This window comes from Histomonas meleagridis, assembly GCF_020186115.1.
Source record: "Histomonas meleagridis strain 2922-C6/04-10x chromosome Unknown contig_95, whole genome shotgun sequence".
Classification (NCBI taxonomy): domain Eukaryota; phylum Parabasalia; order Tritrichomonadida; family Dientamoebidae; genus Histomonas; species Histomonas meleagridis.
In genome coordinates this window covers 237,053-257,636 of record NW_027150927.1, presented here as the reverse complement: position 1 = coordinate 257,636, position 20,584 = coordinate 237,053, and the positions used below count along the sequence as shown (strand labels likewise).

At 30.5% G+C, this 20,584-nt stretch overlaps 11 protein-coding genes across 11 annotated transcripts; 4 read left to right on the top strand and 7 right to left on the bottom strand.

Moving 5' to 3' along the window:
* Positions 1-36: 36 nt before the first annotated feature.
* GO595_009765 (60S ribosomal protein L37-B) lies at positions 37-285 on the bottom strand (the record flags this gene model as incomplete). The annotated part of the gene is made up of 1 exon (XM_067923486.1): positions 37-285. One exon carries the CDS (start codon positions 283-285, stop codon positions 37-39), a length of 249 nt encoding a protein of 82 aa, XP_067770075.1.
* Positions 286-686: 401 nt separating this feature from the next.
* On the bottom strand, positions 687-1,091 carry GO595_009764 (exosome complex component RRP46; the record flags this gene model as incomplete). Its single annotated transcript, XM_067923485.1, has 1 exon — positions 687-1,091. One exon carries the CDS (start codon positions 1,089-1,091, stop codon positions 687-689), a length of 405 nt encoding a protein of 134 aa, XP_067770074.1.
* Positions 1,092-1,700: 609 nt separating this feature from the next.
* Positions 1,701-2,396, top strand: GO595_009763 (proteasome assembly chaperone 2; the record flags this gene model as incomplete). The annotated part of the gene is made up of 1 exon (XM_067923484.1): positions 1,701-2,396. The coding sequence occupies one exon, from the start codon at positions 1,701-1,703 to the stop codon at positions 2,394-2,396; it is 696 nt and encodes a 231-aa protein (XP_067770073.1).
* A 479-nt stretch (positions 2,397-2,875) lies between these two features.
* GO595_009762 (Uncharacterized protein) lies at positions 2,876-4,561 on the bottom strand (the record flags this gene model as incomplete). The annotated part of the gene is made up of 1 exon (XM_067923483.1): positions 2,876-4,561. The coding sequence occupies one exon, from the start codon at positions 4,559-4,561 to the stop codon at positions 2,876-2,878; it is 1,686 nt and encodes a 561-aa protein (XP_067770072.1).
* Positions 4,562-6,793: 2,232 nt separating this feature from the next.
* GO595_009761 (Mak16 protein) lies at positions 6,794-7,486 on the bottom strand (the record flags this gene model as incomplete). The annotated part of the gene is made up of 1 exon (XM_067923482.1): positions 6,794-7,486. One exon carries the CDS (start codon positions 7,484-7,486, stop codon positions 6,794-6,796), a length of 693 nt encoding a protein of 230 aa, XP_067770071.1.
* Positions 7,487-8,601: 1,115 nt separating this feature from the next.
* Positions 8,602-9,027, bottom strand: GO595_009760 (uncharacterized protein; the record flags this gene model as incomplete). The annotated part of the gene is made up of 1 exon (XM_067923481.1): positions 8,602-9,027. The coding sequence occupies one exon, from the start codon at positions 9,025-9,027 to the stop codon at positions 8,602-8,604; it is 426 nt and encodes a 141-aa protein (XP_067770070.1).
* A 2,743-nt stretch (positions 9,028-11,770) lies between these two features.
* On the top strand, positions 11,771-13,232 carry GO595_009759 (haloacid dehalogenase-like hydrolase family protein; the record flags this gene model as incomplete). The annotated part of the gene is made up of 2 exons (XM_067923480.1): positions 11,771-12,053; positions 12,376-13,232. 2 exons carry the CDS (start codon positions 11,771-11,773, stop codon positions 13,230-13,232), a joined length of 1,140 nt encoding a protein of 379 aa, XP_067770069.1.
* Positions 13,233-13,403: 171 nt separating this feature from the next.
* On the top strand, positions 13,404-13,814 carry GO595_009758 (ras small GTPase; the record flags this gene model as incomplete). The annotated part of the gene is made up of 1 exon (XM_067923479.1): positions 13,404-13,814. One exon carries the CDS (start codon positions 13,404-13,406, stop codon positions 13,812-13,814), a length of 411 nt encoding a protein of 136 aa, XP_067770068.1.
* A 323-nt stretch (positions 13,815-14,137) lies between these two features.
* GO595_009757 (uncharacterized protein) lies at positions 14,138-16,837 on the bottom strand (the record flags this gene model as incomplete). Its single annotated transcript, XM_067923477.1, has 1 exon — positions 14,138-16,837. The coding sequence occupies one exon, from the start codon at positions 16,835-16,837 to the stop codon at positions 14,138-14,140; it is 2,700 nt and encodes an 899-aa protein (XP_067770067.1).
* A 51-nt stretch (positions 16,838-16,888) lies between these two features.
* On the top strand, positions 16,889-17,431 carry GO595_009756 (ADP-ribosylation factor-like protein 8B; the record flags this gene model as incomplete). The annotated part of the gene is made up of 1 exon (XM_067923476.1): positions 16,889-17,431. The coding sequence occupies one exon, from the start codon at positions 16,889-16,891 to the stop codon at positions 17,429-17,431; it is 543 nt and encodes a 180-aa protein (XP_067770066.1).
* Positions 17,432-18,644: 1,213 nt separating this feature from the next.
* GO595_009755 (Insulin-like growth factor binding protein,N-terminal) lies at positions 18,645-20,000 on the bottom strand (the record flags this gene model as incomplete). The annotated part of the gene is made up of 1 exon (XM_067923475.1): positions 18,645-20,000. The coding sequence occupies one exon, from the start codon at positions 19,998-20,000 to the stop codon at positions 18,645-18,647; it is 1,356 nt and encodes a 451-aa protein (XP_067770065.1).
* Positions 20,001-20,584: the final 584 nt, after the last annotated feature.

Here is a 20,584-nt window from a genome sequence, read left to right as displayed (position 1 = left end):
GTAATTATAAATAAAGAATTAATAAGAATTATCGATTTATTTCTTTGGTGCATAAATTGCTTGAAGTTTCTTCATGCATTTCTTGAGATGTGACATGCGACCGGTTCCTTGTGTGCGCTTGGCATGAGCTTTCTTGGCCCAGTTATAATGACGCATTGAGGCCTCTGGATAACCACATTTTGCGCACCTTCCCTTTTGAATGTGGTATGAACGTGATCCGCAGCGACGGCAGATTGTGTGACTCTTGTTATGTCGTTTACCGAATGATGGAGTTCCTGCACCCATGTCTAAAAAGGTAAGGCCAAACCGTTAATAAATAAACGGTCGGCATATAGATCAGATTTCTACTGAAACAATAAAATAATTTATGGGAATAAAGCATTTCTGTATATTCACATATTTTCTTATTCCTTGATTAACATCATGTGTATTGTTTAAATTCAAGCAAAAAAATTAATTTGGTATTTGTTATTGGTATCTATATATGTATGATTTAAATGTATTTTCTTAGAAAAAATGTACAAACCGAATATATTTTTTGATGCTTTTCATCCGGAGGTTGGTCTAATTTTTATGCAATTTAAAATTAATTTTTTTTTTTCTTATTTTGTCATGATAAACAGAAAAATTATAATATCTCTTTTAAAATGAACTTGAGAAATGGATGATTGTATGGTAATTTATTTTTATTGAAAATATTTTTCGAACATTTCTTGATTACAAGTAGCATTAGAGAGAGCAGCTATCATCAAAGATGGCTTAATTGAACCTTGGAAGTATGTCGAAAAAACATTGTGATCATGATGTGAATATGCAAATGTGACAACACCATCTGAAATTTCTTCCTCACGCTTTAAGGGGTCAATAAGGATTGCATCATCCTTGATTGCAAAACATGAAGATGATACTCTTTGCTTTAATTTTAAACCTGCATCAAAAAGAGCTAAAATTGTAGCATTAATTGCACAGCATGCAAGAGACCCATTGTCACAAACAACAGTGATACTGATTTCAATGTTAGAATCTGGATATGCAGCACAATCAAGCGAATTTTCAACTGAAGTTGTGATTATGTCATTAATTTCATGCATTTCTGGAAATGTCTTAACATGAATTTTTGCTTTTCTGGTTTCAATTTCATGATATCTACATTCTTTTGGACCAACAATATTTGCTATAACTTCTGTATTCCCAAATTTTAAGCGAGACGATCCCTGTGAGCTTAGGCAAATTCCATTCTGAAAAAATATTTCTCTGGCTTCTTGGGGAAGTCTTCGATCGGAACGACTCATTGATATCAAACAAACCTTCACAATAACGAAAGACGTTTATTGCTTTGCTTGTTCATTAATGGATTAAAACATTTCAAATTCACATTGCTGATCCTTTATGAGTGTTTGCAAACTTTCAACCAGTGTATATTAAAAAGTTGTGTTTAGACTTTTTTTCAAAATCTGATAATCATCAATATAATCATTTTTATACACATTAATATATTAAAGCACTGAGGGATACTACTTGGTTTTAAAAAAATAAAAAAATTTATTTATGTGTTTGTTTTATTGGGTCTTTAAAAGGAAATTTCCTATTTTGTTCGTGTCAAATTAAAATCTCAGAAAGCAAAAATATTTAAATTGAAATAAAAATGCCATTTCAAAATTAACGGTCATTTCTGAACTTTTCTCCAACCAATTTACAAAATGAAATGGATTCCAACTGAGTCTTCGAAACCTTCCGACTTTTCAGATCATACTCTTATTGTACCTTCATGCAGCAATTCAAATTGTGATCAGATTGCAATTGATATTCTTTGTTTTACTTTTGGTAAATTTGTTGGGCGAATTTTATCAGATAACCTTGACTTTGTTGCGTCACCCGATCCATTTGATGCTAATAGTAATCATATTGCGTCAACCATTGATGTTTATGAATGTTCACTTCCAAGTCTTGGCAAAGCAATTCTTCTCCGTGTTGCTTCTCTTCTTCCAGGCCAGAAGCGTAAGATTTTGAATTATTCAAAAGAATTAATTGATTTTTCGAAACTTACTAATATCAAAGATATTCTATTTCTTCGATCTGTCCCATCTATTTTTTGTGTTGATGCACAAATCAAAGACTGGCCAAATCCAGTTCGTGCAATTGGGCCTCTTGCTACAAAACTAAACATTAAGCAACTTGAAGATTACGATGAAACACAAGAAGCGCTTTCGAATGCAGTTCGCGGCGAACTCTTTGAGTGCTTGAAAAGGGCGTCAAACGTTCCGCTTACAGCTGTTTTCATTTTCTTCCGTGACGAAGATATTGTCGGATGTGCGCTTCAAATCGCTAAAGCTGTCTGCGGCGCTGAAGAACTGAAGCTCCCTCCGTCATATGCAAAGTTGTTTGGTTCTGAGTAAAGCAATTTTTATTATACTTTGGGACTTAAGTATAAAATTGTGTATTTTTGCTTCGTATTAATTTTAGTTTATTTTTGTACAAAAAATTTAAATTTAATGGTTTACTGAAGTTAATTAGGATTTAAAAAATCTTAACTGTGGATGGGTAAGACCATTAAGAAATAAAAAAAATTGTGCTATTTGATAACACTTCAAAAAAATCTTTAATATTTTATTTATGTACAAATATTTAAATGAAACTGACTAAAATATTAAATTTTTGCTAAATTGAATGAATAAGTGATACATTCAAAGAGACAAACATAAGTATTCATTTAATTCTAATATTTTTTAGTTTAACTATATGTATTTATGATGTTGAATCCATATGGACATTTGTGTCGTTTTTCCATTAATAATTATTCTAATTAGAATTATATTAAACCAGATACTTCACAAATGGACAATTAACATAAAGGTGAAAAGATTATAAATTTTATTTAATCCTTATATGTATCCACGTTAATTGTTCTGTCTTTATATGTCGCGTATCCATAACTTTTCGGCTTGCCGTCCACATCTGCATCAAACAGTAAGTCGCTTCCGGAAGAGAACGTCAGCCTGAAGTCCATTACGCTTTCAGTCGAGCCATCAGTCTTCGTTCCATTAACTTTTGACACTAGTTTTCCTCCATAATCACTTGTTTGCGTGAAGTACATTTCGCCATTATAAAACACATTTCCATCATCGCTATAATTATCATAATTGGCATATGCATATGTTGCGTTTCTTTGTATGTAAATACTTCCGCTGTTCTTTCCGATGACTTTTCCTGAAAATGTCATATTTGACATGTTAGTGAACTCTTGTAAATCGAGTGCATATGATATGTTCTCTGGTGTTGGCTTTGTTGCAACTGGTTCTTGTGCTGTATGACCAATAATTTGTGCTTTACGGATTCGTCGAATTCCTTTAGTTTCGCCACAATTACCAATTTCAAGCCAAAGCGCTTTAGTACTACTTGGATGCCATGAAATTGGTGAACAAAATGTCCAATTATTAGATGGATCATGAAGTGCTATGCCATGATAGTTTTCATCTTCAATGGAGTGCATGATTTTTGTTAACACTGGTCCAACATTTCCGCGATGTTTACCATTGCGAACATTTGTGATCGCAAATGTATATACATATCGATTCATGGTGGATGTAACAATGACGTCATTAGGAACTGGAACTAATCCAAGGATTGCAAAGTTGGTGTTAGGTGAATTTCGTGTGCTCATTGTAATTCCAAGATTTTCATCAGGTGACAAAATGGTGGTTTCATCATAGCCAATCTCATGGGATAATGGCGTAACACGCTCAGAAGCGAGATCTTGGAATATTGACTTCGCAATTCCAGTGTTTGTTGATCCGGCGACCGTTACGCCGGTTCCACCTTTGCAAAATTGTTTAATTTCGCCTCCACGGATTACAATTGGAACTAGTTGTTCTCCCTCTACTTTGAAGAACTCGGAGTTGCTAATGATTTTGACGTTAGAGAATGTGTAGTTATTTTCTCCACGAGTTATTTTGCCAAGGAAATTAATTGATCCGAATGGTGTACCAAGAGTTGACCATGCAATGTAATTACCATCTTGAGAAATAATACACTCAGACCATACAAGAAAAACTCGAGGATCGTTAACAATTAATTCAGGATATACAACAAGGATTGCTTCAGATTTCGTACAATTATCAATGCTAGGACTACATTCAAGAATGTAATCACCAAGTAAAATACGTTTGTTGTCTGTAAAAGGCATAATTCTAAATCCATTTGCTTTATAATGAATTCCTGAGCCATGCCATATTTCTTGCCAGTTCTTTCCATCGTCATCCATTACAGCAAGGTAATTTTCAGAAGTACCATTTATGTGATAATGTACAAGTATTCTTCCTGAATATAGATAAGTTGCAGACTCAATACCACCATTGGTGGGTAAAGTAAATTCAAGAGTTTCAACTTTGGCAGATAGTTCTTGTTTATCCTTAAGAACAAATACAAGAACAACAGCGATTATAATAATTAAAACAATAGCAATTAAAATACAAGCAATAAGAATTCGAGTTTTTCTCTGTTTGTTCTTAGCTTGTGGGTCTTCATTGATTAAATCAATGCCCATTGCTGAATCTTTCGGCATCTTTGATAATGAGGTGATATTTACCCAAACGTTTGGGTAAAATTCAATTCTCTTTACAATTTTTTCTTAGTCATATTTTGAAAAATCTATCGTCCATTCATTTCAAGCCACACATCGGCACCGTAAAAGAAAAATCGGTGATCATTCAAATTTTTCGGCCAAGTTCACATTGAATTGCATTATTAAAACATCTCCATTTTGAAAATGATTTTTTTTAAAAAATTTCTTGATTTTAACCAGACCCAATCTGTTAAACAACGAATCTTATTGTTTGATTATAATTTGAATTTAATAATCACTTGTGCATTACAGTTCTGCTAACGTCAGCTCAACAATAGAAGCTTCTATCAATTCAAAAATTGAATAGAAAACAATCGCTCGATGTACAATTACAAGTCAATTTTACTATCGGCTAGTCACTGTGACTATTTTTTAAACATTTTAGATTTTTAGACATATCTTAAAAAGAAATCAAGAATCAATTTACTTAGTGACTTTCCCAGAGGAATTTTTTTGTAGGTTATATATAAACAAACGTAATAAATATTATTAACTTATGATACTGTAAGTTATACAATGTTTTACATTAATAAACTTTTTTTCTTTATTTTTTTACCATATGGCTTACATGAATATACCAATAAAATTGTTTAAGATGCTCATTTGCTGAAGAAATTTCTTATATTAAGAAATGTCTGAAAATAATCATTAATAAGAAGATAGTACACGCTTGTGTTTATAAACCAATGAACAACATATTACATTCTTTTCAAATGAAGACTGTAATCTTTATAGACGACTTAGCACATAACTTCTTAACAAGATTCATATTAAAGTTCTTGAAGCAAATGTGATATTACAGCTGGAGAATTTATTCAGTACAACATCAAACAAAATGTGATCTTTAGCTACCATATTTTCTACGTACTGAGGGAAGAATACCCGAATTATGCTGAGGGTGTTTATGCTTGACGCTTATGTAGATCAACGCTGCCAAGCTTGAATCAAAAACAATATGTATTCTATTTTAAGATTTACATACACCATTCTCAGCAAGCATTATTGCTACTGATAAATTATCTAATTCTTTACATTTGTCACCTTGATGCATCAAGATAATATTATTCTTTCCAAGTTTCATCTTCATTGGACATAAATTCGGTTTTGTTGACGCATTATGAAAGAAAACTTTATGACATGATCATATATAAAAATTTGGATTTTTAAAATATGTTTTAGTAGAACTATGGCATAATGAATATAAAACATTAATTCAACAATTTAAATACTTGAAAATAAAGTGGAACTTATGACATTGTTTATTTCTAAAATCATTTTTAAAATTATTTTACAAATACGGATCTTTTTTTGTTTTTGTTCTCTGAAGAATTGATTTCATTTTTGTTTTACATACATCTCTTATTCTCTCATAGTACACTGGAGATCTTCTTTCGAGGATTTCCCCAATATTTACAAGATGTGATATGTCATCTTGCGCATATTTTCTTTCTTCGTAATGATCAGAAAATGTTCCTGATATATTAAATGGTTCGGATTCCCTATCGATTTCAACTTCAAGTGAAAGAATTGAAGAAGAATTAGTTGAATAAATGAATAATCCATCACTGAAATTTCGAATTGTAATTATATCGGAATTGTCAATAAATCCATTAACTTCAGAATAATCATCAAGTTCACCTTCTAATCCTTTGTGTATAAATATTCCTATGCAAATTTCATTTGATTCATTTTCCCAACAATAAACAGATAAAACGCTATCTTTCCCATAATACATTTCTTTGTATTTTTGGAAACCATGGTTTGAACGAGATTCAATTTCTAGAAGCCTTTGATTTGGAATATAACCATCTGATAATTCTGGGAAATATTTATTTGTATATGGTGATCTATAAGAATCAAAATCTCGATTATATTCGCATTTGATAAATTGTTTTTTAGCAATTGGATCATATTCAACTGAAAATGGAGTATCAACGGTTGATAATAATGTATCAGCAAGTTGTGGTGACAAAGAAATAATATTTAGTAGATTTGTACGAGTTTCATTTGGAGGAACATGACGAAGTATATCGAGAGCTATTTCAGTTTTATCTTCGCTCATTGCAAAAATAAACGTTCTTTGCATTGAATAGTTTACAATATAAAAAAATGCAAAATGGAACAAATTGGAGCTTACATTAATCTTTAATTTTTTATATTCAAATATGCAACCTATGCCATTTCTAATTGAGCATCTTCTTTTTCGTCTTCTTCATCATCGTATTCTTCGATGTCGAAGTCAGACTCATCAACAAATTCAACAGGAGGTTCCTCGTACTCATCAAGAGCTTCATTGAATGCATCTTCTTCGAGGTTGTAAATCTCACCATAGACACCTTCACGAAGTCTTTGTAATAATTCTTCTTTCACTCTGTATTCAATATGAGCAACGCTTAAAGCCCTCTTTTCACGAGATGCATTACGCTTTTCAACACGTTTTTTGATTGGCAGTGCTTTAACTTTTGGAGCTTTTCTCATTTCACGCATTCTCTCGAGAGTTTCAACAATACGAATATATCTCTGTTGTACCTTTTCAATCAACCACTTATCCCAATACTGGAGGTGGTCATTGATTATGTCAAATGCCTTAAGTTTATCTTCAGGAAGTTCAATTTTTTGCCATGTTCTGTTTGGCATATGAACTCTTTCAGGTGTTTTAATTGTAAGGTAAATTTTACCACCTTCTAGACGTGTTGTTGCATATTGTGAGTTTGCTAATGGGCATGATTTTCTGTCACATAAACCAGTAACGTTTTCAGGGTTTCTACAAAATATTTGAAACTCTGTTTTAGCACTATACCTACAATTATTGTCTTTAATTAAATTCCAAATTAAAACATCTGCAGTTCCACAGCTTCCAGTCATTTTGCACGACCAAAATATGGTCTTTCAATTTTTTGAATAATTTACTCCGTTTTGTATTCATTATGATCGTCGAAATTTGGAATTTCAGTTCTTTTATGTTCCTTTGGTCGAAGCGATAAGCCAAAATAAAAATCACATAATATAAAATCTGTCTTATGTATTAACTATAATATATTTTTAGTATATTTATGTTATTGTGGTAAGTTATAGGAAACGACGTACATAAAGGATGAGACAAAAATCTCCGGAAAAATATTTCTTTTGCTGATATCAAAAAATGTGCATGGAACAGATGTAATTACTTTAAATTATTGCATTATGAAAGATTTAAAAAAAGTGTTTCTATAATAAGACCATTTTGGGGTATCGTTTCTATTATTTACAACTGTAGTTCATGTTTTTAAATTACTTCTTCGTTGTAAGCATTTTTTTTTAATTTCATTTGGTATTACATTTTAACATGAAGTATATCATATTAAAAGAATTTAAATCGGTCATTTTGGGCCAGTCTAGTTTAAATATATTTTTATATAAACATTAAAATTCATCAAAAGTTGGTTTCTTCTACTTTACTATGAATTATCTTTAGATATTAAATATATAATATCATTAGTTTCATTTTGTGAATAAAATGTTTGATATACCAAATTATAATAATGAAATTGGAAAATTTATATATAATAAATTCATTGTTTGATGAATTGGTGATCAAAGATTTTCTTTCGCTTAATTAAAAATAATTTGTTCACAGGAAATTCATAATTTCTTGATAACAGAATGAAATGTAAATTATTATCTTCTTTAAGAAAACTGATGTTATTATCTTCCTGGTTCTCATTTCTTTATAAAAAAAATATTAGATTTAAGTAAATCAGTTTTTACTCAAAGATTGAATGTTTTGCTGATGTTTATATTTTTATATTAAGTCCATGTTATGGACTTGAATACTTTCATACACCTTTATACCAAAGGGTATATTTTATTTTTTTCCCATATATTAATGGGTATAATTTTTAAATTATTTTAGTTATTTTTCCCCATACATTAATGGGTTAAAAAATACACCACATAATTAAGTGGTTAAATAAAAATTATCATAAGATAATTGAATAAAATTAGAGGTCTTCACCAAATGTTAAGTGTGAATAATCGATATCATTTAGCGGATCAAAAAATGGGTCTAATTCATAATTACAATCATTAGAAGTGTCAATAATTATTTCTGACGGATTAAGTCCAAAAGAATTATAGTAGTTAAATTCTTCTGAAGGTTTCTGATAGAATTCATTATAATAAGAAAAATTATTTTCAATAAATACTTCTGGATTAAGTTTGGGTTGTTCTTCTAAAGTATCAGATACTGGAAGGTTTTGTTTAATATCATTGTTTGGCGGATTAGAACAAATATGCTGAGGTTGAATTTGGTCAGTTTTGATTAACTTTCCTTTAGGATCAAGTTCATATATCTCATTGTCATACTTGATATACCGAGCACGAATGTGAAACTTCGGACGGCCTGTTTTAATACGCGAAGGCTGCATATATAAGTAGTGAAATGAACCTGAGGTTTATCAGAAAAACTGGTTCAACAAAGTTTGCCAGCCAACAACCGTCGGTTTGAACTTGACGTTATATAAAGAGAGAAACGTCTCAGAAATTTTCTATTCTTTAAGAATGTTTGAATTATTTACAGCAAAATAACGTAACACCAAATTCAACTTTTTGAATGGTATTTCTGTTAAAAACGATCAAAAGTAGTCTCCATCAGTTTTTTATTGTGTTTACGTTGGAGAAGTAAATGGGGATGATTATTTATTTATTAAATAAAAATGAATTTTATTGAGTTGATGTTTGTGTTAGTGAAAGAATTTGATGGACCAAATTTTGTTTATTTTTTTTACTGAAAAATTGAGAAATTCATCATTTTTTATTCATGAATTTGTAATACAGAGAATAATTATAAAAATAATAACATAGTATTTAACAGAAATACAAAAGTAATAGATAAAAATTACAAAACAATTGGAACATTAAAACCAGATATTCGGTATATTAATAACAATACATATTGTAATGTAATAAAATGACTATTATCAAAAGTGTTAAAAATTTGATTCATTTCGTGTCATCATAAAATTCCTATATATAACCCCAAAATCAAATTTCCAATACTTTTATATAAATTATAAAAATACATTAATAAAACTGTCATGATCTTATACTTGAAATAAATTTGATATTTCAATTGTTTTATTTCCATTTCATTTTGGATAACAAATGTGCTTGAACAGTACACTATAAAATGACATTAATATATTCATCTGAATAATAATTTTCATTCCCAATAAGACTTTGATATATCAAAGATGGGTAAATTTTGCAAATAAATATTCTTCATTTTGTTGATGAAATACAATGCTAATAAAATTATTACTAATTCATTTTGCATTAGTATTTTTTCCAAATTTTAGACCATTATTGTAATTGTTTTTAATCAAAACAAAAACAAAAAACTAATGAATATGTATATAAAGAAGAAACATATATTGCTAAAACATAAGATACAAATGGAGCAGTAATGAATATTGGGAACATTGATGATGATCCATTTACACCAGATTTCAAAGAAGACAACAAATTGATGATCATCAAGATTTTAATTCAAAAAAAAAAATTCTGCTAATTTAATTATATTATCATATATTTTCGTGCCTTCTTCAATCAAGAATAATAAAATTTCATAATTATATATAGAGCACATTTTTTTCTTAATTCTTCTAAACCATAAATTTTTATTATTTTACTATCAAAGATAATAACAAAAAATATCATTCCAATGAAATTCAATCTCAGCCTCAAGATCACCTAAAAATGATGAATAATTTTGTTTACATAAATGAACTTGCAATTGCATATTTGCCTATATTTTTTATATCCGAACCATTAACAAGTAAATATTCAAAACATTTAATTGATCCAAAAAATGCAGCATATTTAATAAGTTTAACATGATATGGGTTAATAAAATCACATCTCTCATAAAGTGGAGAATGAATAAAATGGATAAAATCAAAATCTTCGAGTGATGAAATTTCGTGAAGTTTTACTATTTCATCATTTTGAATTATTTTTGCAAAATCATTTGGAATAATTCCTTCAATAATTAAGTTCTTATGAAGCACCCAATCATTTTTTGAAAGTTCTTTAACAGTATTTTTTGTTTGGATCATAAAAACATCCTAAAGAAATTGATATTTATCATTAAAACGAAATATATTATTACCTCCCTAATTTTTTATTCAGTCTAAAGATTTAAAATGGACAAAGTACAATGATTCTTTTTGCTTAAGCAACTCAGAGCTAATGATATTTTGTTTATAGAGCTTTTCAAGAAGATAATCTGATTCTTTAGTTTTAAGAGAACCAAGAAAAAACATCAAAAATTTGCATTCACATTTTTTTAATTCCTTAATTTCAACAGCTTTCAGAAACTAAAAAAAAAATCAAAGTCTTTCATTTTAGAAACAAAAGAGTAATGCACAAACTTGCAAAGAGTAATCTTAAAAGAATATGGAAAAGACATATTATTTTTTGATCACCATGCATAACACTGTTTTTGATCATGCTCGAAATAGTGTTTTGAAGAGATTTTAATGTATATAATTCATTATTTCTTTTCATTTAGAAGAAAATGAATAAAAAAGTTTCATGATCATTTATAAACGTCAAAAATAAAAATAAACGTCCTCCATAACTGTTTGAAATTGTAAACGGTCAACATCTTAAGGATGGATATCAAATTTTTTAACTAAAAAATATTGTGATTAAAACAAAAACCAGATTTTTTGTGCCCTCTTAAATTCTACGAACAATTATTTACTATAATTTTTTTATATGCAATTTATATAAATGAGAAATGAAGAAAAAAGAATTTCGAAGAAAATATAAAAGTGACAACAAACTTTCATGAAAAAACAAACTTTTGTTTCATTTGATGTAGATGGAACACTCCTAAAATACGCAAAATCAGGTCCAAACCCAAGTCTCTTTATTCAAGCAATGAAACGTACAATTGGCGAAACATCAATAAATCAAATTAAAAATAACACAAACAAATTTGTGAAAAAAGACACAGTTGACGAAATTGTAAAATCTCATGGAATTGAACCATCAAAAGAATTTTTTGATGTTTTTTCAAAAAATTTCGAAAAATGCTTTTTTGAGGTCAAAAGTGAACTAAAACAACTACCAGGGGCAGAAAAATTACTTAGAGAGCTTTCTTCCATGGAAAATATTACATTAGGAATTTCAACCGGAAATAATGAATTGGTTGCATGGGAAAAACTTCGAAGAGTTGGACTATCCAAATACTTCGATAGCAAAATTTGTGGATTTTCATTCACTGGTAAGAAGTCTGCGATAGAATCTTCCCTCGAAAAAGCTTTGAAAGAAAAAAATATCAAACAATTTTCGAAGATGGTTCACATAGGGGATACAATAGACGACGCTAAATCAGCAATAGAGCTTGGATTTGAAGCAATCGTTGTTCGGACAGGTGTACATATGCGTGGATTTCCAAGTCACACATATGTTTTTGATTCTCTTGAAGATAAAAGGATTATGAAAATTATTACAAATGATTGAATCCTATTGTTTTTTGTTGATAGAAACCAATAAAACTCATTATACTAAAATGTATCTTTTATATATCTATTTTTGAAAAAAATGCCATCTCTAAAATCATTTGCAGATGAGCTAGCTCAATCTTTTAAGCACATTATATCTTGATATAATTGGAAAAAATTTGTTTTAGAATTTCATGTTTCAAAGGGGTAAAAACGACGGTTAAAGGGTAATATTCTCTTTATTTACGTTGAATCTTGAACCAGGGCAACTCTGTGCTGCATATGTTCCATATCAAGATGGAAACGCTTGGATATTAACACGCATTGAATCAATTCTTCCAACTGGAGAATTTGTTGTATGTGATGAATACGATGAATCACAAGAAAATAAAAAATATACAGTATCCAAGGATCATGTTACTCAATCACCATCAACATTAGGTAAATATAACCCAGGAGAGAAGGTTTTAGCTCTTTGGTATGATGATGAAGAAAAAGAATGGTCCACAATGTTTTATGATGCTGTCGTTATTGAAACAATTTCAAACAATCAAGTACTAATCCAATTTAATGGATTGCCAACAACAGTTCAAATTGAGGAATCTAAACTTGCTCGTTATCCTGATCATTTTGAAATTAAAACTGAAGAAAACCAACAAACACAATTACAACCTCAACGCCAGCACTCACAACAAGAAACCTCAATCAAAGAACACACAGAAGAACAAAATGAGAAAAAAACTAATATTAAATCTGAAGAATCTAAAGAAGACCCAGAACAGGAACAAACACAGCCAGCTCCGAAGCGGCGAATTTACTTCACACAGACACTTCCTGATCAAAATTCAGATCAGATGGTTTTCGACGATGAAGCTTTTGAAAGGCTTCTTCCGAAGAACAAAGAAATTCGCAGACTTCACTCTAAGGAAGGCACTCCATTAATCGATCTTCTCAACGATCCAATCCTTTTTCCCCAATATTCAGCACATCTGGTAATTAATGGAAAACTAACAGTACCTGAATATTGCCCTGAAAAAAATAACACAAATGGGGTCTTACAAGAAAATATTCATGTTGGAAGATTAAGTCGCATATTACATCAATGGAGGAAATACAAATAAATGTTTTTTTAAATGAATATTTTTTTTAAGAAGTTGATCGAAATTCATTGTCTAAAATGGATTTCAAATCGAAAGAGACCAAATGCCATCTTTTGTCACTTTTGTGTTTTCTGGGAAATTGAATTGTTTATTTTTTACTTGATTTGACATTGGAACTAAGTAAAAGGAAACATGAACATTTTTAAAAGATTTTGGCGTTGGCTTTTAAGCCTTTTCTTTTCTAAAGAATTAACAGTTACAATTGTTGGACTTCCAAATGCAGGGAAATCTACGTTAGTTCGAGCCATTTCTAAAGAAGATACAGAAGCACCAATTACACCTACTATTGGAGCACGTTCATCTACTACGAGTATTGGTAATGTTGATCTTGTAGTTTATGATATTGGAGGAGATCAATCTTATCAATATTTGTGGAGTATAGCCAACAAAGAAGATTTACCAGAATCTATGAAATCACATGAAATTATTTCACGCCTTCGACTTCAAGAAGTTGAAAGTCGTCAAGTTCAACTTTTTTGTGCTTCAGCTAAAAAACGGACTAATGTTGATCCAATTATAAGTTGGATGGTTGACAATTTATAAACAAATGAATGAATGAATAAATGGTATGATATGATACTTTAAATATTCGGTATTTGTATTCCTTTACAATTTTCTGTTTAAATTATTTGATTGAATCACCAATCATTCTTTAAATTCAATTTCACATAAAAACTCAATATCTTTATCATTGTTATCAACTCCTTTTCGAGAAGTAAGATAACTCTTTTTAAATTAAAGTTAATTTTATATTCATTTCGAATTAATTATCCACATTAACGTCCGCCAACAACAAAACTCAAAACTTTGTCAAAGTTGAACAAATTTCAGTGTTTTACATCAAAACTACAATAGTCAATTAATTTTTATTTTGATTTAAGGAATGCTGCAGTTTCCTTTGCCTCTTGGTGTAACTTTGGATATTTACTCTGAGTTCTTTTAATTCCAATACTTATTACGTCATGAATTTTTCTTCTATTTAATATCACGTTATTTCTCCTTGAGCAATGTTCACCAAATTGTCTTGCCGTCTTCATAAAAGCCAAAATTAAATCGTCCTCGATATTATCCCTACCAATTTGTAATATGTTTTGAGCCAAATTATCCAATTCCAATAGTTGTGTTCTTTCTTCTTGTAATTGCTCAGGAGAGCCATCACCTTCAAAAAGCATTGCATAAAAGTTCTTTGCATAAGCTCTATAACAATTAGCGATTGATATATACAATTGATTTGCATATTCTATATCCGATTCATGTTCAAAGTTTAACGTAGTTACTTTCATACGAATTGTTGATAAGAATTGTTCTAAATTGCGATGATGTTGTTGGAGAATACCAGCAGCTTCAGGTACATCACGTAAAACTTCGAACATTGTCGCAATTGTTTGTATAACGAATGGATGAATATCTTTTTTAGAAGGGTTATTCATAACTAAATTGCGTAATGATGTAAATGCATCATCAAAAATGTTCATCATTAACATATTACGATTATATTTTTCAAATAATTCTCTTAACAATATAACACTTGCATTAATAACTCCTTCATTTCGTGAGCCTAAACCTTTTTGAATGAACCCTAAACATTGAATAATTTGTTGTTCATTAAGTGCAGGTGGGAAACATTTAACTAATGATGATAATGTCATTAATCCTTCTTCATAGAGAAGATAATATTGTTTTTGTAATAAACCAAATAGTAATTGGACAGTAGCTTGGAATTGATCTGGTGTAACAGCTGTTTTAATTTTTAATATGAATGTGGTGATTATCGAACAAAGTCCTGCTTGATAAGAATATAAAATACCTCCAGACATAAAACCATTTGCTGATGTCGCTAAAGTTTGACATGTTTGTCCATATAAGACTGATAACATTGGAATGTTCTCAGATTTCATATTCGAAATTAAATTACAAACTCCTTCTGTAATTGATGTGATAGCACTAATTTTACTACTTTCATCACTACTTTCTGATTTGAGAACAAAATCTAACATACATTGGAACATATTATAAATTTGTTCAAAATATTGTGGTATGATTGATTCAAATGAATTCTTGACAGTATATACAGCTGATAAATAATATAATATCGTGGAATATCGTTCTATGATTATTAGTTCTTGTGGTGGTGGTTGTATAATGTCTAATATGACCTTAATTGCATGGTGTGGATCAGATGCATTAGTAACTAAATCTGGATAATATTTTAATACTAATGACATAACAAATAATGCTGTTTCTCTTAAATGTGGGGGGTTTTGTGGTGAACAACATGCAACAAAATTATCAAGTACACTTGCTAAAAATGGTATAAATGCATTAGGATTTGTCGGACGTTCTAATATCGAATATACAAGTAATAATGCTGTATGAAAATGTACCCAAACTTTTCCATTATTAATTAATTCCTTTGCTCGATTAGTACATAGATTAAATACAATATCTGGCTCGACTTTATATATGGCTTGTAAAGAAGATGCAGCAAACATATGTGGTAAGGGATCAAGTGTGGATTCAATCTCGACATCATTTGGATCAATATTAATCATAATGTTAAAGAAGTTTTCGAAATATCCTTGAACAGCTGTTCGTGATAAATGTAACATTTCGCATTTGAAAGTCGGCTTTTTTCGATATGCATTTTCAAATTGTGCAAGTTCTTGCCAAAAATATATGGGTATACTTCTAAGTTTGGGATCATAAACATTAAATCCATTCATTACATAAGTAGCTATAGTCGGCATAAAATGAGGAGATAAAGGATAGAATTTCTTAATAAGATAAAGCATAATAACATGAAGTAATTGAAAGAGTTTTGGTGTTGCATCTCGAAATGAATTCTCAATGTTTTGAAGAATTAATGGAATCTTTGTTTCAACTCCATCTTCAATTAACTCGCTCAGGCGTTGTATAGTATAAAGGACAGCTTCTGCTGCTGCCTCGCGAACTGGGAATGTGAGACAAGTTTGGCTATTATATGGAATGCTAAGGATTTTCAAAGCAGATGCAAAAAAATTACGATATATTCCGACAAGTTCTACCTTTTTGAGCTCTTGTGAGAAATTAGATAAGTTGAGAATCTCTTTATAGATCGTAAAAAAGGCAATTAGAAGATTTTCGTTGTTGAGTTCACCCAAAAGTAAACCAGAAATTTCTTTTAATGGTTCCATCCATTGTCCACTTTCAATTCCAAAAATAAATGCAAAAATTTGACATGAAAAATTTCGAATAACTAAGTCACTTTCAGTAACTGATCTGTGTATTAAATCTTTGAGGCGGACAGAAAAATCACCAACGCTCCATAAATTTTGAAGGATCTTATCTCTGATTTCAGGCGTTCGAGGATTTAATAAAGAAGCAATTTGTATTACTGCTTGTCGTCTTAATTCGATTTTTCCTTCCATATTTTCAAGTATTGCACAAAAATTCATAATCGCATCGACTCTATTATTCTGCAAATAATCGTTTAACGCTTGATGGGCACGTTGAAAATCTTCTCTTCCATATTTATCAGGAAATGCGATACGCTCCAGAAGAAAAGGAATAGGAGGAATCGAATCCATTTTGACTTGACCAATTACAATAATACGTTGGGGTGCCCTGTCATTGTACACATGAACATTTTTAAAAGATTTTGGCGTTGGCTTTTAAGCCTTTTCTTTTCTAAAGAATTAACAGTTACTATTGTTGGACTTCCAAATGCAGGGAAATCTACGTTAGTTCGAGCCATTTCTAAAGAAGATACAGAAGCACCAATTACACCTACTATTGGAGCACGTTCATCTACTACTAGTATTGGTAATGTTGATCTTGTAGTTTATGATATTGGAGGAGATCAATCTTATCAATATTTGTGGAGTTTATATTGTAAGACGTCAGATGTTATTCTTTATGTTTTAGATTCTGCAGATCAAGAAGCAGTTGAACGAAGTGAAGTTCAACTTGAATCACTTCTTAATGATCAAGAAATCATTGATATTCCTATTCTTGTTATAGCCAACAAAGAAGATTTACCAGAATCTATGAAATCACATGAAATTATTTCACGCCTTCGACTTCAAGAAGTTGAAAGTCGTCAAGTTCAACTTTTTTGTGCTTCAGCTAAAAAACGGACTAATGTTGATCCAATTATAAGTTGGATGGTTGACAATTTATAAACAAATGAATGAATGAATAAATGGTATGATATGATGTTTTAGGTGTTTATTCAATTATTTGAATAATTTTCTTCGTCTCATTGTTTAAATTATTTTTTTGAAGAACAGAGGTAGTCCAACTGACCTATCTAGCGTTAGGATTCTTTTTTAATTATTAATAGCGTCTGTTAAGCATATAAAATTCTGTTTTCCAAAATTTTAACGCACAAAAAAAAGATATTATTGTTTTTCGATTTTTGACATCAAAAAATTGAGATTTCACTGCTTTACAAAGCAAAATTTACCCTTTTTTCTGTTGTCTCAAGAGGGTTTTGGCTGTGTAAACATAACGTTCGTCCTGGCTGAGAGATCAAATAAACCATTGATTTTCTTTGAATTTTTTTCTTGATCTATTATATAAAAACATAAATCTCTCAAAATTCTGCGTTAGATTTCGCTTCTTTCTCATATATTAAACTAAATATATAATAGATATATTAATTCTTGAGTTTCAAGAAAAATTTAATCTTGTGATATATACCAAATAATTTTTGTAATATTTTTTTGAATTACTTTATTTTAGCAATGTCTCGAAAATTAATTCCATTTTTGTTATTGAAAATTGATAATTCATATTATTTCCTTCATTGTTAATGCGAAAAAATCTTAATACAATAAAGGAATATAAATAATCATTTTTTTCAAAAAATTGATATATTTTTATGACACATAATATTTAATATTAACTTACAATGTATATTCTTGTGTTTATATTTATTTAGAATTTCATGCAACAGATGCTGAGAAAATTAAATTTTTTGTTCAGAGTGTCAGTTTTTCACTTCACTTGGACCTCTTTTTTGAATAAAAAAATCAATGTCTATATAGGAAATATCCCAAATTTCCCGAAAAAAGTATGGTCGAAATCATATCGAATTTGGAAAGATTGAATAGTCAAAATTTCATAACTAGGGTATTTTTGTAATATTTTACCGATGCCATTATTAACATAAAATTATCGTTGTAAAAATATTGCAAGATTTGAGTACCTCTTTTTCTTTTATCTTTTAAAATTATAATTTTTACACTCATTTTTTATTGAAAATTTATTTTATTTTCGATTAAAACATCCCTTAATGTATATTCATCAATTCAATAATTTGTTTTTTCATCACATCGTTGTCATTTCACATCATATTTCACAACGATAAGAGACCGTTAAATTATCATTACTTTATTCATCTTCAACTTTTACACATTTAATTTGATATTTATCAGGGAAATAACCTGCAGGACATTCATAGCATTTGTCAGAGCCACTCTTAGGGTTATACAAGCCACAAGGGCAATTCTTACAAGCAGCTTCCTGGGAAGTTGCTCCGATCACATCGCCATAAGTTCCAGGCATACATGCCTTGCAATACTGTGATCCTTCTTCGTCAGCGTATGAACCTTTGGGGCATTTACCGCATGATGGACTTGAACTAAATTGTGCAGATGTTCCTTTCGGACATTTCTTACATTCTGTGCCACCTAAATGATCACTGTATGTACCTGGCGGACATTGGTTACATTGTATTTGTCCATATAATGGATTATAAAATCCTTCGGAACAACGATGACATTCATATCGTGGGTACCCGCCTCGTGAACCTGGTGGACATGCAAAGCATTTCTCATACGAGTCGGGATATGTGCTGTTCGAGAAGTATCCAGAGGGACATTCTTGACATTCGCCAGATCCGGAATATTCGGCATATGTTCCATCGGGACATCGTCGGCATTTGGATGATCCTTTCTTGCTGTAGTAACCTGCGGGACAACGTGTGCATTTGGAGGACCCTTCTTCTGACGCATATCCTTTTGGACATTCAATGCATCGATATCCATCCTCAGAATAATAGCCGGCTTCACATGTCTTGCAATATGGTGAGGCTTCGTCATAGAAACTCTCTGTTCCTGGTGGACATTCATTGCAATTGATTAAAGACTCTGGATATGTATTGTTGGAAAATGTGCCATCTGGGCATTTATCACAAAACGTGGCACCTTCCTCACTGCTGTAACGACCATCTGTGCAACGAAGACAATATTTGGCTCCATCGATATCACTGAATGTTCCTGGTGGACATTTTATACAAGAGGACTTGGAGAGGCCAGGTACCTCAGAGTATGTTCCTGCGGGACATCGCTTGCATTTGGAGGTGATTTCATCGATATAATATCCAGCTTTACATGTCTCAATTGGAACGCATTGAGATGAACCTTCAGTAGAAGCGACAGTTCCCTCTGGACATTTCTTGCAGGTTTCGAGAGTTGAAGGTTCATCAACATTAGAATAATAACCGACGGGACATGGCTTGCAATTCTTTGTTCCTTCTTTATCGGCATAGTAACCTGATGGGCATTGTGTGCATTGGCGGGCTTCTCGAATATTATTGTATGTACCCTTTGGGCATTTTACACAGTGATGTGTTGTTCCTTGTGGCCAATATTCTCCATACTTGCATGGGTCACAGTCTTCGCAATAATTAGGATCATTCGTTTTCTGTGAAACAACAGAACAGAGGAAAAAGGCAAAAACGAGCATTTGGCAGGCTGACATTCGTTTTCAATAATTTATATGATTTACAATCACATAAACTATTTAATCACATATATAGAAAAAGTGATTTTACAATCAAATACAATTGAAAATGTCTTTGGCTCAACGATTAATTTTCATTGAATGGTGCAAGAGAAAATCCCAAAAATGAACATTTCATTTAAACCAAACAAATTTATTCCCATGTGATATAAAGACCTTAACAAACATTACATTTAATAACAAATTTATTATTAAAAAATCGATAATACAATTCACAGCATGTTTCCATTCGTTCTACAATTAATTCAGAAATTCTTTGAATTATTTTTCATTAAATACCAAACACATAAATTCGAATATTTCTTTATCACCAAACACATAAATTCGAATATTTCTTTCTCACCAAACACATAAATTCGAATATTTCTTTTTCATCAAACACATAAATTCGAATATTTCTTTATCACCAAACACATAAATTCGAATATTTCTTTATCACCAAACACATAAATTCGAATATTTCTTTATCACCAAACACATAAATTCGAATATTTCTTTCTCACCAAACACATAAATTCGAATATTTC